This window comes from Sinocyclocheilus anshuiensis, unplaced genomic scaffold (assembly GCF_001515605.1).
Source record: "Sinocyclocheilus anshuiensis isolate Anshui unplaced genomic scaffold, SAMN03320099.WGS_v1.1 scaffold527, whole genome shotgun sequence".
In the NCBI taxonomy this organism is placed as follows: Eukaryota; Metazoa; Chordata; class Actinopteri; order Cypriniformes; family Cyprinidae; genus Sinocyclocheilus; species Sinocyclocheilus anshuiensis.
This window is the reverse complement of record NW_015548227.1, coordinates 888,021-903,020: the sequence shown is the minus strand read 5'-3', so window position 1 is coordinate 903,020 and position 15,000 is coordinate 888,021. Positions and strand designations below refer to the sequence as shown.

At 35.7% G+C, this 15,000-nt stretch overlaps 2 protein-coding genes across 3 annotated transcripts in view; one reads left to right on the top strand and one right to left on the bottom strand.

Annotated features, from left to right (window-relative positions):
• LOC107654443 (PHD finger protein 13-like) overlaps nucleotides 1–3,241 on the top strand; it is an 8,463-nt gene extending 5,222 nt beyond the window's left edge. The window contains exons 3-4 of the mRNA XM_016441506.1: nucleotides 344–959; nucleotides 2,107–3,241. Of these exons, the coding sequence (XP_016296992.1) occupies nucleotides 344–959; nucleotides 2,107–2,333 (843 nt within the window). The 3' untranslated portion in view covers nucleotides 2,334–3,241. The remainder of the gene's footprint in view (nucleotides 1–343; nucleotides 960–2,106) is intronic.
• Nucleotides 3,242–7,272: 4,031 nt separating this feature from the next.
• LOC107654442 (dnaJ homolog subfamily C member 11-like) overlaps nucleotides 7,273–15,000 on the bottom strand; it is a 12,281-nt gene continuing 4,553 nt past the window's right edge. For both annotated transcript variants that reach the window (XM_016441504.1, XM_016441505.1), the window contains exons 5-16: nucleotides 13,076–13,204; nucleotides 12,487–12,609; nucleotides 12,336–12,409; nucleotides 12,066–12,255; nucleotides 11,876–11,961; nucleotides 9,592–9,708; nucleotides 9,335–9,490; nucleotides 9,154–9,223; nucleotides 8,982–9,039; nucleotides 8,249–8,391; nucleotides 8,021–8,150; nucleotides 7,273–7,489 (exon numbers count right to left, since the gene is read on the bottom strand). In XM_016441504.1, the coding sequence (XP_016296990.1) occupies nucleotides 7,464–7,489; nucleotides 8,021–8,150; nucleotides 8,249–8,391; nucleotides 8,982–9,039; nucleotides 9,154–9,223; nucleotides 9,335–9,490; nucleotides 9,592–9,708; nucleotides 11,876–11,961; nucleotides 12,066–12,255; nucleotides 12,336–12,409; nucleotides 12,487–12,609; nucleotides 13,076–13,204 (1,302 nt within the window). In that variant the 3' untranslated portion in view covers nucleotides 7,273–7,463. The remainder of the gene's footprint in view (nucleotides 7,490–8,020; nucleotides 8,151–8,248; nucleotides 8,392–8,981; nucleotides 9,040–9,153; nucleotides 9,224–9,334; nucleotides 9,491–9,591; nucleotides 9,709–11,875; nucleotides 11,962–12,065; nucleotides 12,256–12,335; nucleotides 12,410–12,486; nucleotides 12,610–13,075; nucleotides 13,205–15,000) is intronic.

The following is a 15,000-nucleotide window of genomic DNA, read 5'->3' as shown; positions in this document are numbered from 1 at the left end:
TTTTAATCCATTTGATAAGTGGTCTCGAAATTATACGCATTAACTAATGTAATCCTGAGTTGTTTTGTTCCATGTTTCACACTTTCATACTTTTTACCCTTGGTTTAAATTGACTGAAATGCATGATGGTCATTTATATTTATTGAGGGATACATTGCATCGTTTTTGTTTGGCTTAACAACATCTGGTACTGCAGTTTGGTCATAATCTAATGTTAAAAGTGGTGTTATTCCTTTTCAAAAAAATGAAATGGTCTTTTAAAAGTGACACTAACCTTTAAAAAGGTGAAAATAGTCACTTTAACAGTTTTTTTATGCCATTATTGATTTAGTTTTTATTGCAGGGTTACAGTTCAACATTTACGCGGAAACGGACAGTGGAAGATTTCAACAAGTTCTGCACTTTTGTGCAAAGACCCATGAGCGAGGATTCAGAGCCTCAGAAGCGTCCGAAATCAGCAGGTCTTCTGCTGGAGGGTCGAACGAAGGCCGACAAGGTGAAAAAGAAGAAGAAGAAGAAGAAGCTGAGAAAGAGTAAGAATGAGGAATTGAGATCTTTCGCCCCATTTACTCCTCCCAGTGCCGAAGGTGAGATCTCCAATTATGGATGTACCATCAAAGAAGAACCGGAAGATTACCTCAGCATCCCCGTACCCACCGCCGGCATGGGTGGAGACCTGCCAAAGCACACTGGCACGTGTTCAAAACCTGCCTCGGGTTCACTGGCCACCGCAATGTGCAAAGAGGAGCCTGATGTGGGCCGTCCTTGCTGGAACGGTTCTAAAAGTTCAAGTCCAAAGTCGGAGGATGTCGAGAAACCCTTACAAACTCAAGAAGAGGCAGTAGTCTCGAAGGTAGAAGGTTTTTCTGGTAAAAGGACTGTGGTCCGTCAGGGGAAACAGGTGGTGTTTAGAGATGAGGATGGATCGGAGGATGATGAGGACATCATGGTGGATTCAGGTAAGCAGGACGTTTCAGGCCCTGATAACTTCAACACGAAGTTTCGTTTTCAACCTGGAGTGGTAGTTTGAAGGTGTTTACCAAGTTCCATTTGGCAAGCTGTTTTGGATGGAAGCTGGTTTCTGCCATGAAATAAAAAAAATAAAAAAAAAAGTAATTGCGATCTCATAGTTATGTCCTTTTTCACGCAATTATGAGTTTATAATCTCGAGTTTATAACTTTTTTCTCAGAATTGCGAGTTATAAACAATACAATTGCGTGTTGCCATCTCACAGTTCGGTTTTATTTCTTGAATTATAAACTTGCAATTGTGAGTTTACATCTTGCAATTCTGTTTTGTGTTTCTGACATGATATATATATATATATATATATATATAATAATAAATAAAAGTTATAAACTTGTAATTGCGAATTTACATCTTGCAATTCTGTTTTTTTTTTTTTGTTTTTGCCATGGAATTAAAAAATATAAAAGGTAATTACGACTTTTGCTACTCTTGCTACTCTTTGCAGTAGCAAGTTATAAACTCGTAATTGCAAGTCTACATCTTGCAATTTTTAGTTTTTTTTGGTTTCTGCCATGGAATTAAAAAATATTAAACGTAATTACGAATTTTTCTCACAATTGCGAGTTTGTGTCTCACAATTTGGACTTTTCTTCTCAGATTTGCGAGTTTATATCTTGTAATAGCACGTTATTCGAGTAAATTGTGAGTTTACATCTTGCAATTCTGTTTTTTGGTGTCGCCATGGAATAAAAAAATAAAAAAAAGGTAATTGTGACTATCTTGTAATTCTGACTTTTTTCTCAGAACTGCAAGAAAAAATATCAGAATTGTGAGATATAAACTCTGAATTGCAAAAAAAAAGAATAAATAGTTAAAAAGTTGCAACTACCTTTTTTATTTTATATTTATATATATATACTGTATATATATATATATATATATATATATATATATTTATCCTGTGGTGGAAACAAGCTTCCATAGATTCTGACTCCAAACGAACTCCATTTTGTTCGAAATGACGTCACCTCAGTTTGTTCTTCGCTTGAAGTCTTTCCTTTTGGAGTCTGCCATTGTCAAAAGTAGATTACAATTGTATTCATATATCTTTAAATTTACCGTCTTTCTCTTTGCAGATGATGACTCCTGGGACCTAGTGACATGTTTCTGCATGAAGCCGTTCGCCGGGAGGGCGATGATCGAATGCAACCAGTGCAACACCTGGATCCACCTCTCATGTGCCAAAATCCGCAAGTCCAACGTCCCTGAGACGTACATCTGCCAGAGCTGCAAAGACTCAAAGTTTGACATTCGCCGCTCCAATCGCTCAAGAGTGGGCTCTCGAAAACACCTTCTCGACTGATGCCGCTCTTCTCCTTCTGCCCATCCACATGTACAGAAACTCGTAAAATTGTCGTCTTGAAGATGAGACTCAATGAGTTCGGAAGAGGAAGGGATCAGTGACCTGCTTGCATCCCTTTTTTTTGTTTGTGTTTTTAATATTTCTCACCTTCCTAAATGTTTGCGTCAATCAATCAATACTAGGATGATGCATTAACTGGAGCAGATTTCTGCCAGACAGACGGACAGTTGCAGTTGTGATGGTACACAGCTGAAGGTTAGACACATTCGGAGTTGTGCTGGAAAGAAGGGACTGGGGTGTCGGATTGCACTTTTTTTAAGAACAAAGGGGCAGCTAGAGATTCCCCTTTGTACCCATAGCTTTCAAAAGTATGTCTATTAGTCAAAGTATGTATATTATATGAATAAGATATTAGTGTTCAAGGTGTTTAGACTCATCATTTTGTGTGGATCTTTTCTGAGACCCCCAAATGTGTATGAGGGAAAGAGTTCTGTTTGTTGGATAATGTTGAACGTGTTTTCATCAGCAGTCACTGATGATTTGGAGTGAAACATCAGAAACGGTTCTTGCTACATTGTGGTATTTCTTGATTATTATTTTTAATTTTTGGCAACAAATTGGTGGTAAGAGACTGTGTAATTTCTATTTTTTGATTTATAAATCCTGATAATTTCTGCATTTTCTGCCCTTCATTGAACAAGAAACTTTTTGTTTGCATGTTGCAATGTTTTACTAAACAGGATGATATTTTTTGTAATTTTTTTTCTCCAAGAAGATGTTTAATATGTTAATTATGTAAATTATGTGAGTCATTACAGGTTAGGGAAGGAATGGATATCCTTACTGGGTGAATCTCAGAATCTCACAAAAACATATCCAGGTCACATTTTACCCCATAAGTTTTATATATATATATATATATATATATATATATTCCCCATTATTCTCTGTGGTGATTCTATTTATATTGTCATTTCTGAAAGAAAGAATTTAGCTTTTAATTTTCTTTCTGCACATTTTGTGGAACAATATCACTTTGGCATGTTCTTGTCAGGTTTTGTGAGATTCTCTGTATTGCCAAAGTGAAGAACATTTTTGCCTGCGTATGCTGAAATGCCATGGCTTACTTAGTAGTAGTCATATTTACATTCAAAACACTGAACTGCTATTATTTGGTCTACAAATCTTGGGTTTTCAGAACTTGCTGGCGGAGCTTGTATTCGGAGGAATCATTCATAAGGGTGTAATTCTTAATCGATGAGTCTGTTTTCATGTTCATAGGCATGCTCTGATAAAAATGTGTGATTGTGTTCTATTAGCTGGTCCACTCCCATCACAAAAAGCATAGGTTTGTTTCTTGAAGACATTTTGTTTTTGTTTTTTTAATCTCGTGTGAGTTGGTTTTCATCTTCAGAATGTACTGTTCTTCTAGATGAGATAAACACTGCAGAGAAGATAAATTAATTGGCACATTTAATATGAATATTTTATGTTAGCTTTACACTTTCACTACTCTGCATGCTTGACCATAAATCCCTTTTTTTTTTAGATTAAACCATACACATTTGGTCCATATTTCCGAAGTAAATCCCTTTAGTCTATGTTTTATTTATATAACTCTATATATATATAAGACCAATCATGCTGATAGTTCATAAAAATAACTTGATAATTTTTGATACTGGCCTGGTCTTTTTTTTTCTGATGAGTCAGTGGACAGTCTCCACAATGATTTAAATTTTTTGTTTATTTTTTTAATGCACATTCAAATTGGATATCCTTTAAACTCTTACTTTGAAAACATTTTGTCTTCCTCTCAAAGGACATTTTGGAAAGGTGTCATTTGTAGGCCTAGATTGAACAAGCTAGCTTTTCATTGTTTTGTGGAAAAAAGTGTTACTTGTAAATTGAATAGCTTATGTTGATGCTTTCTTCTTCTTCTTCTTTTTTTTTAAACATTTATCAAGGGACATTTTTTGTACAATCATAATGTGTTTATGTACTATGGCTGATATTTCAGGGCTGTTTGTGTGCAAGAAGAAACTGCTAAAGTTTGAGCTCGCACTGTTACATGAGTCCAATGAAAAGAAAGAGAGATGTTTCTGTGAAACTTCATGTAAACCATTGTAAATAAAGAGATGTTGATTTTAATGACAATCCAAGAGTCATAAAGTTCTTGTTTCACATATATATATATATATATTATTTTTTTATATTAACATAAAATGCATTAAACATTACATAACACCAGGGTTTCCCAAATTGGGGTTAATGTAAGAACTGCAGTGGGTTTGTGAGTTGATAAGCAAATAATGAAATCATAAAAATGTAAAATAAAAATAATTTCAACACTAAAAAATATATTGTATTTGTTTACCTGCCTGTCAATGTGGCCATTAACCAACATCAGAGAACTGTAAACATGCAAATATGTTGGTAAATTATTTGAAATATTAACTTCCTCGGAGACATTTCGAGTACATTTTATTTTAAGGGGTTTGGCTGGCAAAACGTTTGCAAATCCCTAAATCATACGAAAAAAAAAAACATTAATAAACATGAAAACAATGTCATTTAAAAATTTAAAACACAAAAAAAGAATTAGGAAGAATCATTCAATTATAAGTAATGTTACTGCCATTGTATGAATAATACGTAAGCATGTAATCGATAAACGTAACTGTAATCTGTTTATGAGCATTTTAAAATGTAATATACTCTAATTACAAGTACTTAATTTTTGGAATCTGATTACATAATCCAGATTGCATGTGTTTATATATAACTAAAGACCGCTGAAGAGATCAGATGAAGTTTCTTCACTTTTTATTTAAATTATTCTTCAGGTTGACTACATTAATACATTTTATAATGTTTTGCATCAGATAGGAATCCAACACCAGTTTCTTTCAGAGTTGCAAAATGTGGCTTGAACAAGCCATTTACATGAACATGAAGTATGCTAAAATGTGCAGGGTAAAATGACAGTACTGATTACAAACCAGAGAATGTTTAAAGGCCGTTTTTTAAACACACCAAAATGATGCCCTGGCCTGTCAATAGTTCATGTATTTAACACTAACCAAGGATTCTGGGAGGTTCAGACTGTTTTTTTGACGATTCTAAATGTGAAGATCATTGTTGATACTTAGCCCAGATGAAAGGTACAACTGCAAGACGGTTACAAATAAACATCTACTACAGACTCAAATCACATAGGCACTGCCCACTTACTGACAAAAGCACTAATAAAACAATTAAAAATAAAAACAAAATGGGCATGGCATAATGCTTCAGTGGGTACTTTTTAGGATCATTTGAAATAATGGATCTTTAAATAAAATCATGTTGTTCTGAACATAGAGCTTTCATACTCTGCTTAACCCCCTTATTCAGTATCCAAAAGGCATTGTCATTTTACACTGGTTCAGTCTGAGCACTGCTGCTGACATTTCAAATCATTAAAACTTAAGAAAACTGAGCAGGAGAAAGTTGCTATCAAAGCAAACATCCAGATGCTAAGAACGACAAGCTAAACAAAAACAAAAGCCTGTACTTTTTCCGATTCACTGGACCTCTGACTATGTAATACTGCTGACTTCATTAAGGATTTTAAATTTGGAGAATATACTGTACAACTGTCTTTGATGTGGCTTGACTACAGACTGAAGGTGAATGGTGAATCCCATAAAAAAGGTTTGCATTACAATTTTTTGCCTATTTTTCAAGTTTTCTTGGAAGTATGTTTAAACCTTTTCCTCAAATTGTCAGTAAGCTACAATAATACACAATATATCATGATCACTGATGCACATTTTAAATAAATCAATTTAATGCATTTTTTTTAATTTTCATATATCACAGAACTGAATATTTTACATTACAGTAATTAGTTTTTTTATTTTATATACTATGCTCAATTGTCATAAAAATGCCCCCCCCCCAAAAAAATCCTGATTGTGCTAAAATAGGCAAAGTGATTTAATAAATTTTCATTTATTTTTATTTTTTTTTCATTCTCAGGCAAAATATGACCCAAACATTTCTTTGAGATTCACCTTAAAATACAAAAACTGTACTTTACTGTATATACTTAACATGATGAATGCAATCCAAATAACACGTCTCCTGGAGGAAAATGAAATCATGATCTTCTGGTCACAACAGATTGGTCTACTAAAAAGCAGCTTCTACAGTAGTGATTTTGGAGGCAGGGTGGGCATAAGATTTCCTGTTCTTAAGCCTAGTGTACAAACATACAAAAACATCCGTCAATATCAACACATCCTATGAAACCAGCATTTGTACAGCACTTCATCACAGTTTGAACTAGAGCCCGACCGATATATCGTTTAGCCGATATTATCGGCCGATATAAGCCTGTCGCCGATATATTGGTATCGGCGAATATGCCGCCGATATGAATTTTTTTTTAAATATATTATATGTTTTATATATTTCATAATGAATGTTCCAAAGTGAAATAAACTTCAATGGAATAAAGTTGAATGGAATTGAATTGAAGTTGAATAAACTGTTCAGTGCACTAATGTCAGACTCATTTTGAATAAAGTTTATTGTTAAATTGTTAAATACCCTGCCTCCTTGGACACACGAATGGGAAAGTGTCCAAACTTTTGACTGGTACTATACTATAATATACACAAAGAATATCAGCCGATATATCGATATCGGCCTTTTTTTACTCTCAAATATCGGTATCGGCCCCAAAAAACCTATATCGGTCGGGCTCTAGTTTGAACCATACTTTTCAAGTACAGTTTTGTTAGAGGAGCTTTTATTGCCATACTTTCCAGTTGTAGTATTAACATTGATTAAGATTAATGGATGGAGTGATATGATATGACATCTGACGTCCTCTCACTACCTGACAACAGACAGCTATCAAAGCTGTGGACGGGATCAGGTGGTTCATCCAGATCTTAAGGAGATGTTAGGACGTGATCGACCCATTGACGATATATGTCAGGGATTTGAGCTAAACAGACATCACAAAGGTGATACATGGGTGACTACATGAAATGAAGAGGAGCAGCCCTTCGGATCGCTTGATGTCTGACTGTCCCTTTGATGTCCATTGAGCTCTTTCTTCCAGTGTGTGGTAGACTCCTATGCCTCTGAATCAATTCTATGACCTGAATGAAAAAAGTAAAAAAAAACAAAAAAAAAACAGACTTTCCTTAGATCATATTTGAATTAACTGTCTTTTTGACCCATATGACAAAAATATAAAATAAAATAAACATTTTCTGGCCAATTGTTTTTTGTTTTTTTTATATATGCTAAATAAATGTATATGTAAAATGTTGTAACGTAAATAAATATATATATATTTGAAAATACATTTAGTTTCAACCTTTATATACCAAAGTTAAATTTTAAATTGAATTTTAGAGGCAAATGTGGATAGAACAGTACTAGCATATATGTTTTATGTCCAGTGTTTCTTCAAATATGACATGTGAATGTATTTTCTTGACATAAGGAGGGTAAAATATATATATTTGAAATACTTTATAAATAGTACAAAAATATATATATATTAAAAATGGCCAAAAAATATATTGGTACAAAATATGTAAATATTTTTGGAAATATTTTGTTTTGCCTTTTATTGGTATTTGTATTGCCAAGCGACATTCCCAGCTTGTTTCCGCGGTACTCACATTGTTTAGGTATCTTAAGAGGCTCTGTGTCTCCGGACAAGACTTGGTGCATGGCTCCTCTGAATTGGTACAGCAGCTTTAGGCTCTTTTCCTCTCCGACACAGGGGTCATAAACCCCTGGCAAGCCAGTCTGATTAACATGAGACAGAACTAATTCATGTAAAGCACCTGGCAGGTGTTTAAGCAGCTCATTGATGTAAAGCACTGGTAGATGTTTGCATGTCTAACCTTTGATGCTTCAGTAAGAATGAGTTTAGAGTCTTTCACTAAGCACTGGAGCGGGACGGTCACATCAATGACCTTCGCACTCTCGCGTTTCTGACTATTGTCGGACACAAATTTGCCGTACCAAGCATTTAGAATGATGAGACCTAGAATAAAAACATATGAATCACATCACATAAAACATTGTTCACTTAAAGAAATGTTCCATGTTAAACTGTACAGTACTGACAGCAAAGTGTAGCCGGCTGCTGACTACCATCAGTATTTCCACTCAATTTGCAAAAACAAAAAAAAATTCTGTTCACAGTAATGTACATTCAGTAGAACGTGGTCCAGAGGATTTAAAACCAAAAATGTACAACTTTTGTTAATTTTTGACAAACTAAAGTATGTTTTTGATCTGTGAAGTTTTTAGCAGTAAGAATACCATGGTTCCTGTACTTATTGACCAATGAATTTCCCATTTTTGTGATTTGATTTTAGTTTTTTGTTTTAAACAAAATTGAAGATTTTTCAGTTTTTGAGGAAAGAAAGTGCTTAAAGTTATATATTTAAAGTTTTATGGCTATACTTATTTATATACAGTACATATACTTTAATTACTGTGTAATAAGCTATTTTTGTTTGTTTTTAAAATGAATGGAATGGTGATCATTGCCAGTATATCACAGATGCTGTCCAAAGAGTACATATGTATAAAAAAGCAAACAAAAAAGTGCATCTGCATTTCACAAACCCATTTTAGATTCCTCAGCATCAATAATTCTCTTCACGGACTCTTGCATCAGCAAAACCTGAAAACCAAAGAAACAGTAACACAAGAAAACAACATATCTACCCTGATAAATGGTTGTTTGTGTTGGTAAGAGGGAGATAGTCATTGTTGTCTATGTATTTATTTTACTCACAGCAGCTTCAGCCTCTTGCTTCCTGCGAGCAATTTCTGAAGCAGAAACCTCCTTCTGTTTCTCCAACTCCCTATAAACAACCAAACAGTCAGGGCCCTTCATCAAAGAAACTGTGGTAATGTAAAGATGGGTTTCAGCAAAACGGGCGGTTTCAGAGCCATAATTATGGATAATAACTCACTGTTCCTTCTGGGCTCGTACATAAGGCATAATAATAAGCTTCTGGACAGCTAAGTAGATGGCCAGCGGGCCCACAGTTGCATAAAACACAGCACTGGGTAAAATCTGGTCGGTTAGGTGAATAGGGAAGAGGTAGGTTTGACTGGCTCTGTTCAACCTGTAGAGAGAAGAAAATGACCATCATAAATAGACCACCCGTGAGCAGCCTGAGTTCTGCTGAGCTGTGCTTATTGTGGTTAAGCTCAAGTCAGTGCTAACCTGATTTTGAGGGAGACTCCTTGGGGTACACCAATGCTGACGGTTGCAGCCACAACACTGTGGCGACTAATCTTACGCTCTGCACCATATTCAACCAAGGTGCCAAAGAACCCAGTCCTGTTGAATACAAAGACAATGAGCTGTCAGGGTAGACAAACAAACAAAATTGAATATTTACTTTTTTTTTTTTTATTAAACAACATAAACTTTGCTGTGATTTTAAAGTACTTGTCAGTTTCAAGTTTCAAAGTACTTGTCTGTTTCAACACATTCAACAATTGGATCACACAACCATTCAAAAGTGTTTGTTGTATTTTACATGCTTCTAAACGTTTTGTAATATATATATATATATATAAAGGTAGATATTGTTGTTTATTATTTTGTATTATTTTATTGGTGCATAGAGATAAAATTATTAAATGTTGCTTATAATTTACTGAAAAACTGTGTCTAAATTTGTACTATTTTCTTGCTTTAAACATGAATCTACTCGCCAAAAATGATGATCCTATCATTAGAAATATATATTTTCAACATTAATAATAATAAGAAGAAATGTTTATTGAGCAGCAAATCAGCATATTAGGATGATTTCTGAAGGATCATGTGACACTGAAGACTTAAGAAAAATGTAGCTTTGCATCACAGGAATAAATTACATTAAAATATATTTTAACAGAAATTATTTTTTTATTTTTAATAAAACATATTTTAAATTTGTAATAATACTTCACAATATTCAGTCCCTCCAGGATTTTGCGATTCTGCGATCGCTGAATTTAATGCAAAATCAAGCAAACTCCACAATTTTCGCAAGAGCTCGCAAATTTTCTTAATTGCCGCAGATTTTCCGAAGATTTTGGGCTTAGACGCGTCCCGTGACGTCATCGCAACGCGCATTCGGTCAAAGAAAGTTTGTTCTCAGTTCCAAAAATGGAATGAACAGCCTTGCGTTCTCATCATGACCGATTTACAAGAGCTACATTGGACAAATGAACTGAAAGCGGAACGAATCCGCGCTACTCGTTTGGGCTACAAAGCGCAGACCGTTTTTCTTCTCGGGCTGATCTCGATCACACAACACAGTGAAGAAAGCAGTCGAATTCATCGCAGAATCAATAACATCTCTGTGAAATCTTGTGAGAAGCATTCAAATTCGGCCCAGAATTCTGTTAAAGCTACAGATATCAGAACAAACGCCACTGACGTGGAAACCAGGAAAAACATTGTTCAATAAACACAAATCACCACCATTCACCATGGATTTAACATAGTAAAACTACAGGAACAACTTGTGGCAGAAATGGTCTAATGTTTTCGAGTGCTTTTAAATGCATGACAACTTTTCCTAGCACTTCAAAGCTTTAAGTATTACCGAATTTGAAACTTATTTTAAATGTGATAATATTATTTGTTCATCCTTCATAGGTTGCCCCCATTTATAAAACTAAACGTTTCATGATGTAGGAAAGCAAACACTTATTTAAAAAAATAAGACATTAAATTACCACTAGTAGATGGCTGCAGAGAAGTACTTATAGGCTTATTGGCCATTTCCACTCCCTAATATATATATTATGTATTTATTAAATGATATTTAGACATGAATGACAGTAATGAAAGTTAATTCTATCTGCATCTTCTCAACTACCCAGACAGCACAAGTACATCTGTAAGACGTCTGCTAAAGATCTGGGAAACATCTGCTGTGTAATCTGATAAACGTCTCGGAATGCATTCTAATAAATGTCTATTTGACATCTGACAGGAAACGTCTTAGAGACGTATTGCAGATGAGCAAACACTCTAAAAAATACATCTTGCATATGTAAATGCAGACATCAAATAGACATCTCCGAGATTGAGTACATGTGCGATTAGGGTGAGTGCTTTACTGTCAGGTGCTGGTGCCACCTTCTGTAGAACTTAACGGCACTGGTGTTGGTGTCCTCAAATGTTAGTCTGGAGCCCTACAATGGTTCTCGAAGTCAGAAAAGTCATAACAATATTAGAAGAATGTTGTCTGTGGTATATTTTCACTGCAAATTTTAAGAAAAGCTGCAGCAAAATCAGTCATTTTAGGCCACAAAAATCTGAAAAAATTTCCGCGAAATCCTGGAGGGACTGAATATTACTATTTTTACTCTAGTTTTGATCAAATAAAAGCAGCCTTGATGAGCATAAGAGACTTCTTTCCAAAAACATTATAATTTAACACACTTTGAACAGTAATGTATATAGATTGCCCATCTCTATTGTAAGCTGTAGTTAAAATACATACTTTATGGAACCTTTGACCTTAGTCTGGTCTTCATCCTGGAATTTGTACTGATAGCTCATCATCAGGTAGGAGTGAGGAACGCCCAGCTGAGGATCAGGAATAAGAACAGATGGATTGCATTCTTAATGCATTAACTTTGTTTTGAATTAAACACATTACCATCATCAGTGTACACCTGCATAGGCTTCACCTGCAGGGCCAGAGTGAAGTGGCTTGTTTTGGTGTCCCTGACGATGCTGGTGGTCATGGCAGACTGGCTTCCCCAGCGCCACTGCAGGTAGCCCATAGTGTTTTGGTCCAAGTGGCGGGCCATCATTGTAGTGGCACTGGGCCGCACACCACGTGAGGAGAACTGCAATCCCCATTGGGCAGTCACAAAGCTATGTGATACAAAATTGATTTTAGATTCACCGAAATGAGAAACACAAATCAGCCTCAACATACACAGACAGACACCTACCAGCGTGCAGTTACATTACGGAACACTTTCATCCCAAATAAAGGTCCTCTAATGTCCCCTGCACCAAACTCCAGCTTAAGACACACAAACAAACTAGAACTTTAGAACCAGACCAAAAAAAAAAAAGGTGGTATGTTGGAAAGAGTCTCACCTCTCCCCAGCCTCTTGCTGAGGTCACACGCCGCACACAAAGGTTTATATTTCCTCCCCCGTTGCCATTATGTGTAGACAGAGATCCAGAAAGTACAGCAGTATCTGAAGTGGTTAAGGGTGCCTGACAAACATAAACATATAGGATTACAGAGCACAAGGGAGTATGGAAGCAGACTAAAAAATTCTGACTTGGTGTGAATTGCGTGATATAAACTCACAATTCTGACTTTTTTTCTCGCAATTGTGAGTTTATATCTCACAATTCTGAGAAAAGTCAGAATGAAGTCACAATTGCAGTTTTATATCTCGCAATTATGACTTAGTTATAAAGTCCAATTCTGAGGAAAAAAAAGATTGCGAGTTTATATTCCACAATTTTAACTTCATAATTCGCAATTGAGAGTGTATATCTCACAATTTGAGAAAAAGTCAGAATTGCGGGATTTAAACTTGCAATTGTGAGAAAAAGTCAGAATTGTGAGAGAAAAAGGTCATAATTACCTTTTTTATTTTTTATTCAGTGGCAGAAATGGGCTTCTTTTGGGAGATTGTGACATCACGTAATGCTCGTAATTGTACATACTGACCTCAATGGATTGGGAAATGTGCATCCTGTTGATCTCAATGTGGGGAAAACCTCCTCCTGGTACATCCTCAAAGTCCTCCTCGTATCGGTCGAAGAGGTCTGTCGCATCTATGCCAACACTTATTGTCCCCTGAATGAAAACAGAAAAAAAAAACAAGTAAAACACCATTTAGACCAATTCTGTGACATAAAAAATGTGATGTTACAGGGTTTCTGCAGTGTTTTTAAATCAAATTGAACACGTTTTTCAGACCTGCACTAATAAAATTAAGACTGTATTTCCATATAGAACAAACCCTGCAGTGATGTATTTTTGCAGGCCAACCTGGAAGTCAGCATCAACCTGGTTCCCTTGGAAAAAACCCAAAATAATTTCCCCATTGGCTTTTGGATTATTGCAGACAATAAGCTCTGTGACCAACAAGTCTAAATGTAATCGCCAGAAGTAAAAAGCTACAGTAATACAAATTACACCATAGTCGCATGACTTCAACATCACCACTATTCAACATATTTATTTTAAAACATTTTCCTTAAAGTTTGAGTTAGAATAGTTTGTAAGAGCGCAATTAAAAACACAATGAGGCTGTGAAAGTGGACTAGTGAGTAAATGAGTTTTCCTGTTCAGCAAATCAGCGTGATGTTTAATGTCCCATACAGCCTCTGAAGTCCCATTTAGCCTCTTGTTAGCAACCTCCTTTTTCAAGACAAATAAAAAAAAAAACCCAAGGTGATTGGGTATTTGATGTCGCAGAATAAAACAAAAATATCCTGAGCTTACGTTAACAGAACTTATTTTAGGAATTTATCCAAACCCCCCCCCCAAAAAAAAACAAAAAAACATTGACCTTGTAACAATGGAACAGGATGGGCTAAAACTCATTTACAGGTTTTGGTCTACAAAAATACATCACTCCTGCAGTACTTTTTTCCTCACCAGTAAATCATAAGAAATCACTTCTCAAAAATATGCGGTATACATTGATATCAAACTGTTCTGAAACCGTGAGCTTGTAGTATCTGCACCAGTGTCATGTTTTATTCATTTTAACATGCAGTGCTAATAATCAAATTAGACTGTATCATGATTCATGTTTGTCTGTCAACAAAATTAAAACCTTTTAAAATGATAATCAATTAAAGGAGACATATCATGCCCCTTTTTACAATACGTAATATACGTCTCTGGTGTCCACAGAATGTGTCTGTGAAGTTTCAGCTCAAAATATATTTTCCACATACTGTACATTATTGTTTCTCCTCTATGCCCCGCCTTTCTGAAACACGTTGATTTTTACAAAGCTCATCGCTCCGAACAGTGAGGTGTGCTCTGATTGGCCAGCTGTCCAGTGCGATACAATACGTAATATACGTCTCTGGTGTCCACAGAATGTGTCTGTGAAGTTTCAGCTCAAAATACTCAACCGATAATTTATTATATAATTTTGAAAAAACTAAGTTCTCATTCACACACAAGTTTACATTAAAAACACGCATGAGTTACAAAATCAGTCGGTTATGTCTGTGAAGGAAAACAGCTGGGAAATAAATTGCATGTTTATTTTAGATCTGTGATTACTGATTATAATGACATATACTGTCTTTTTACGCGTTGCGTTGCATCGCGCCGTGTAAACATAAAACCATGCATTTGTGATCGGAGAAATGACAAACAATCGCTACTTTACACTGTTCAAAAATAACCACTGATTTCTAGTCGTGTCCCTCTTTTGGAAGGCCAACAAAGTAGTTTCGCTTTCACAACGAAATACACGGGGGGCTAGAGCGAGCGGAGGCCGCCTTGAGTGAGCAGAGGCCGGGGGCTAGAGTGAGAAACAGCCGGCGGATTTGATGAAGGAGCATCCGGCGGGCTTGCGGCAACCACATGTGACGACCCCGGGCTGGACTCCGCTTCGTCCACGGTGA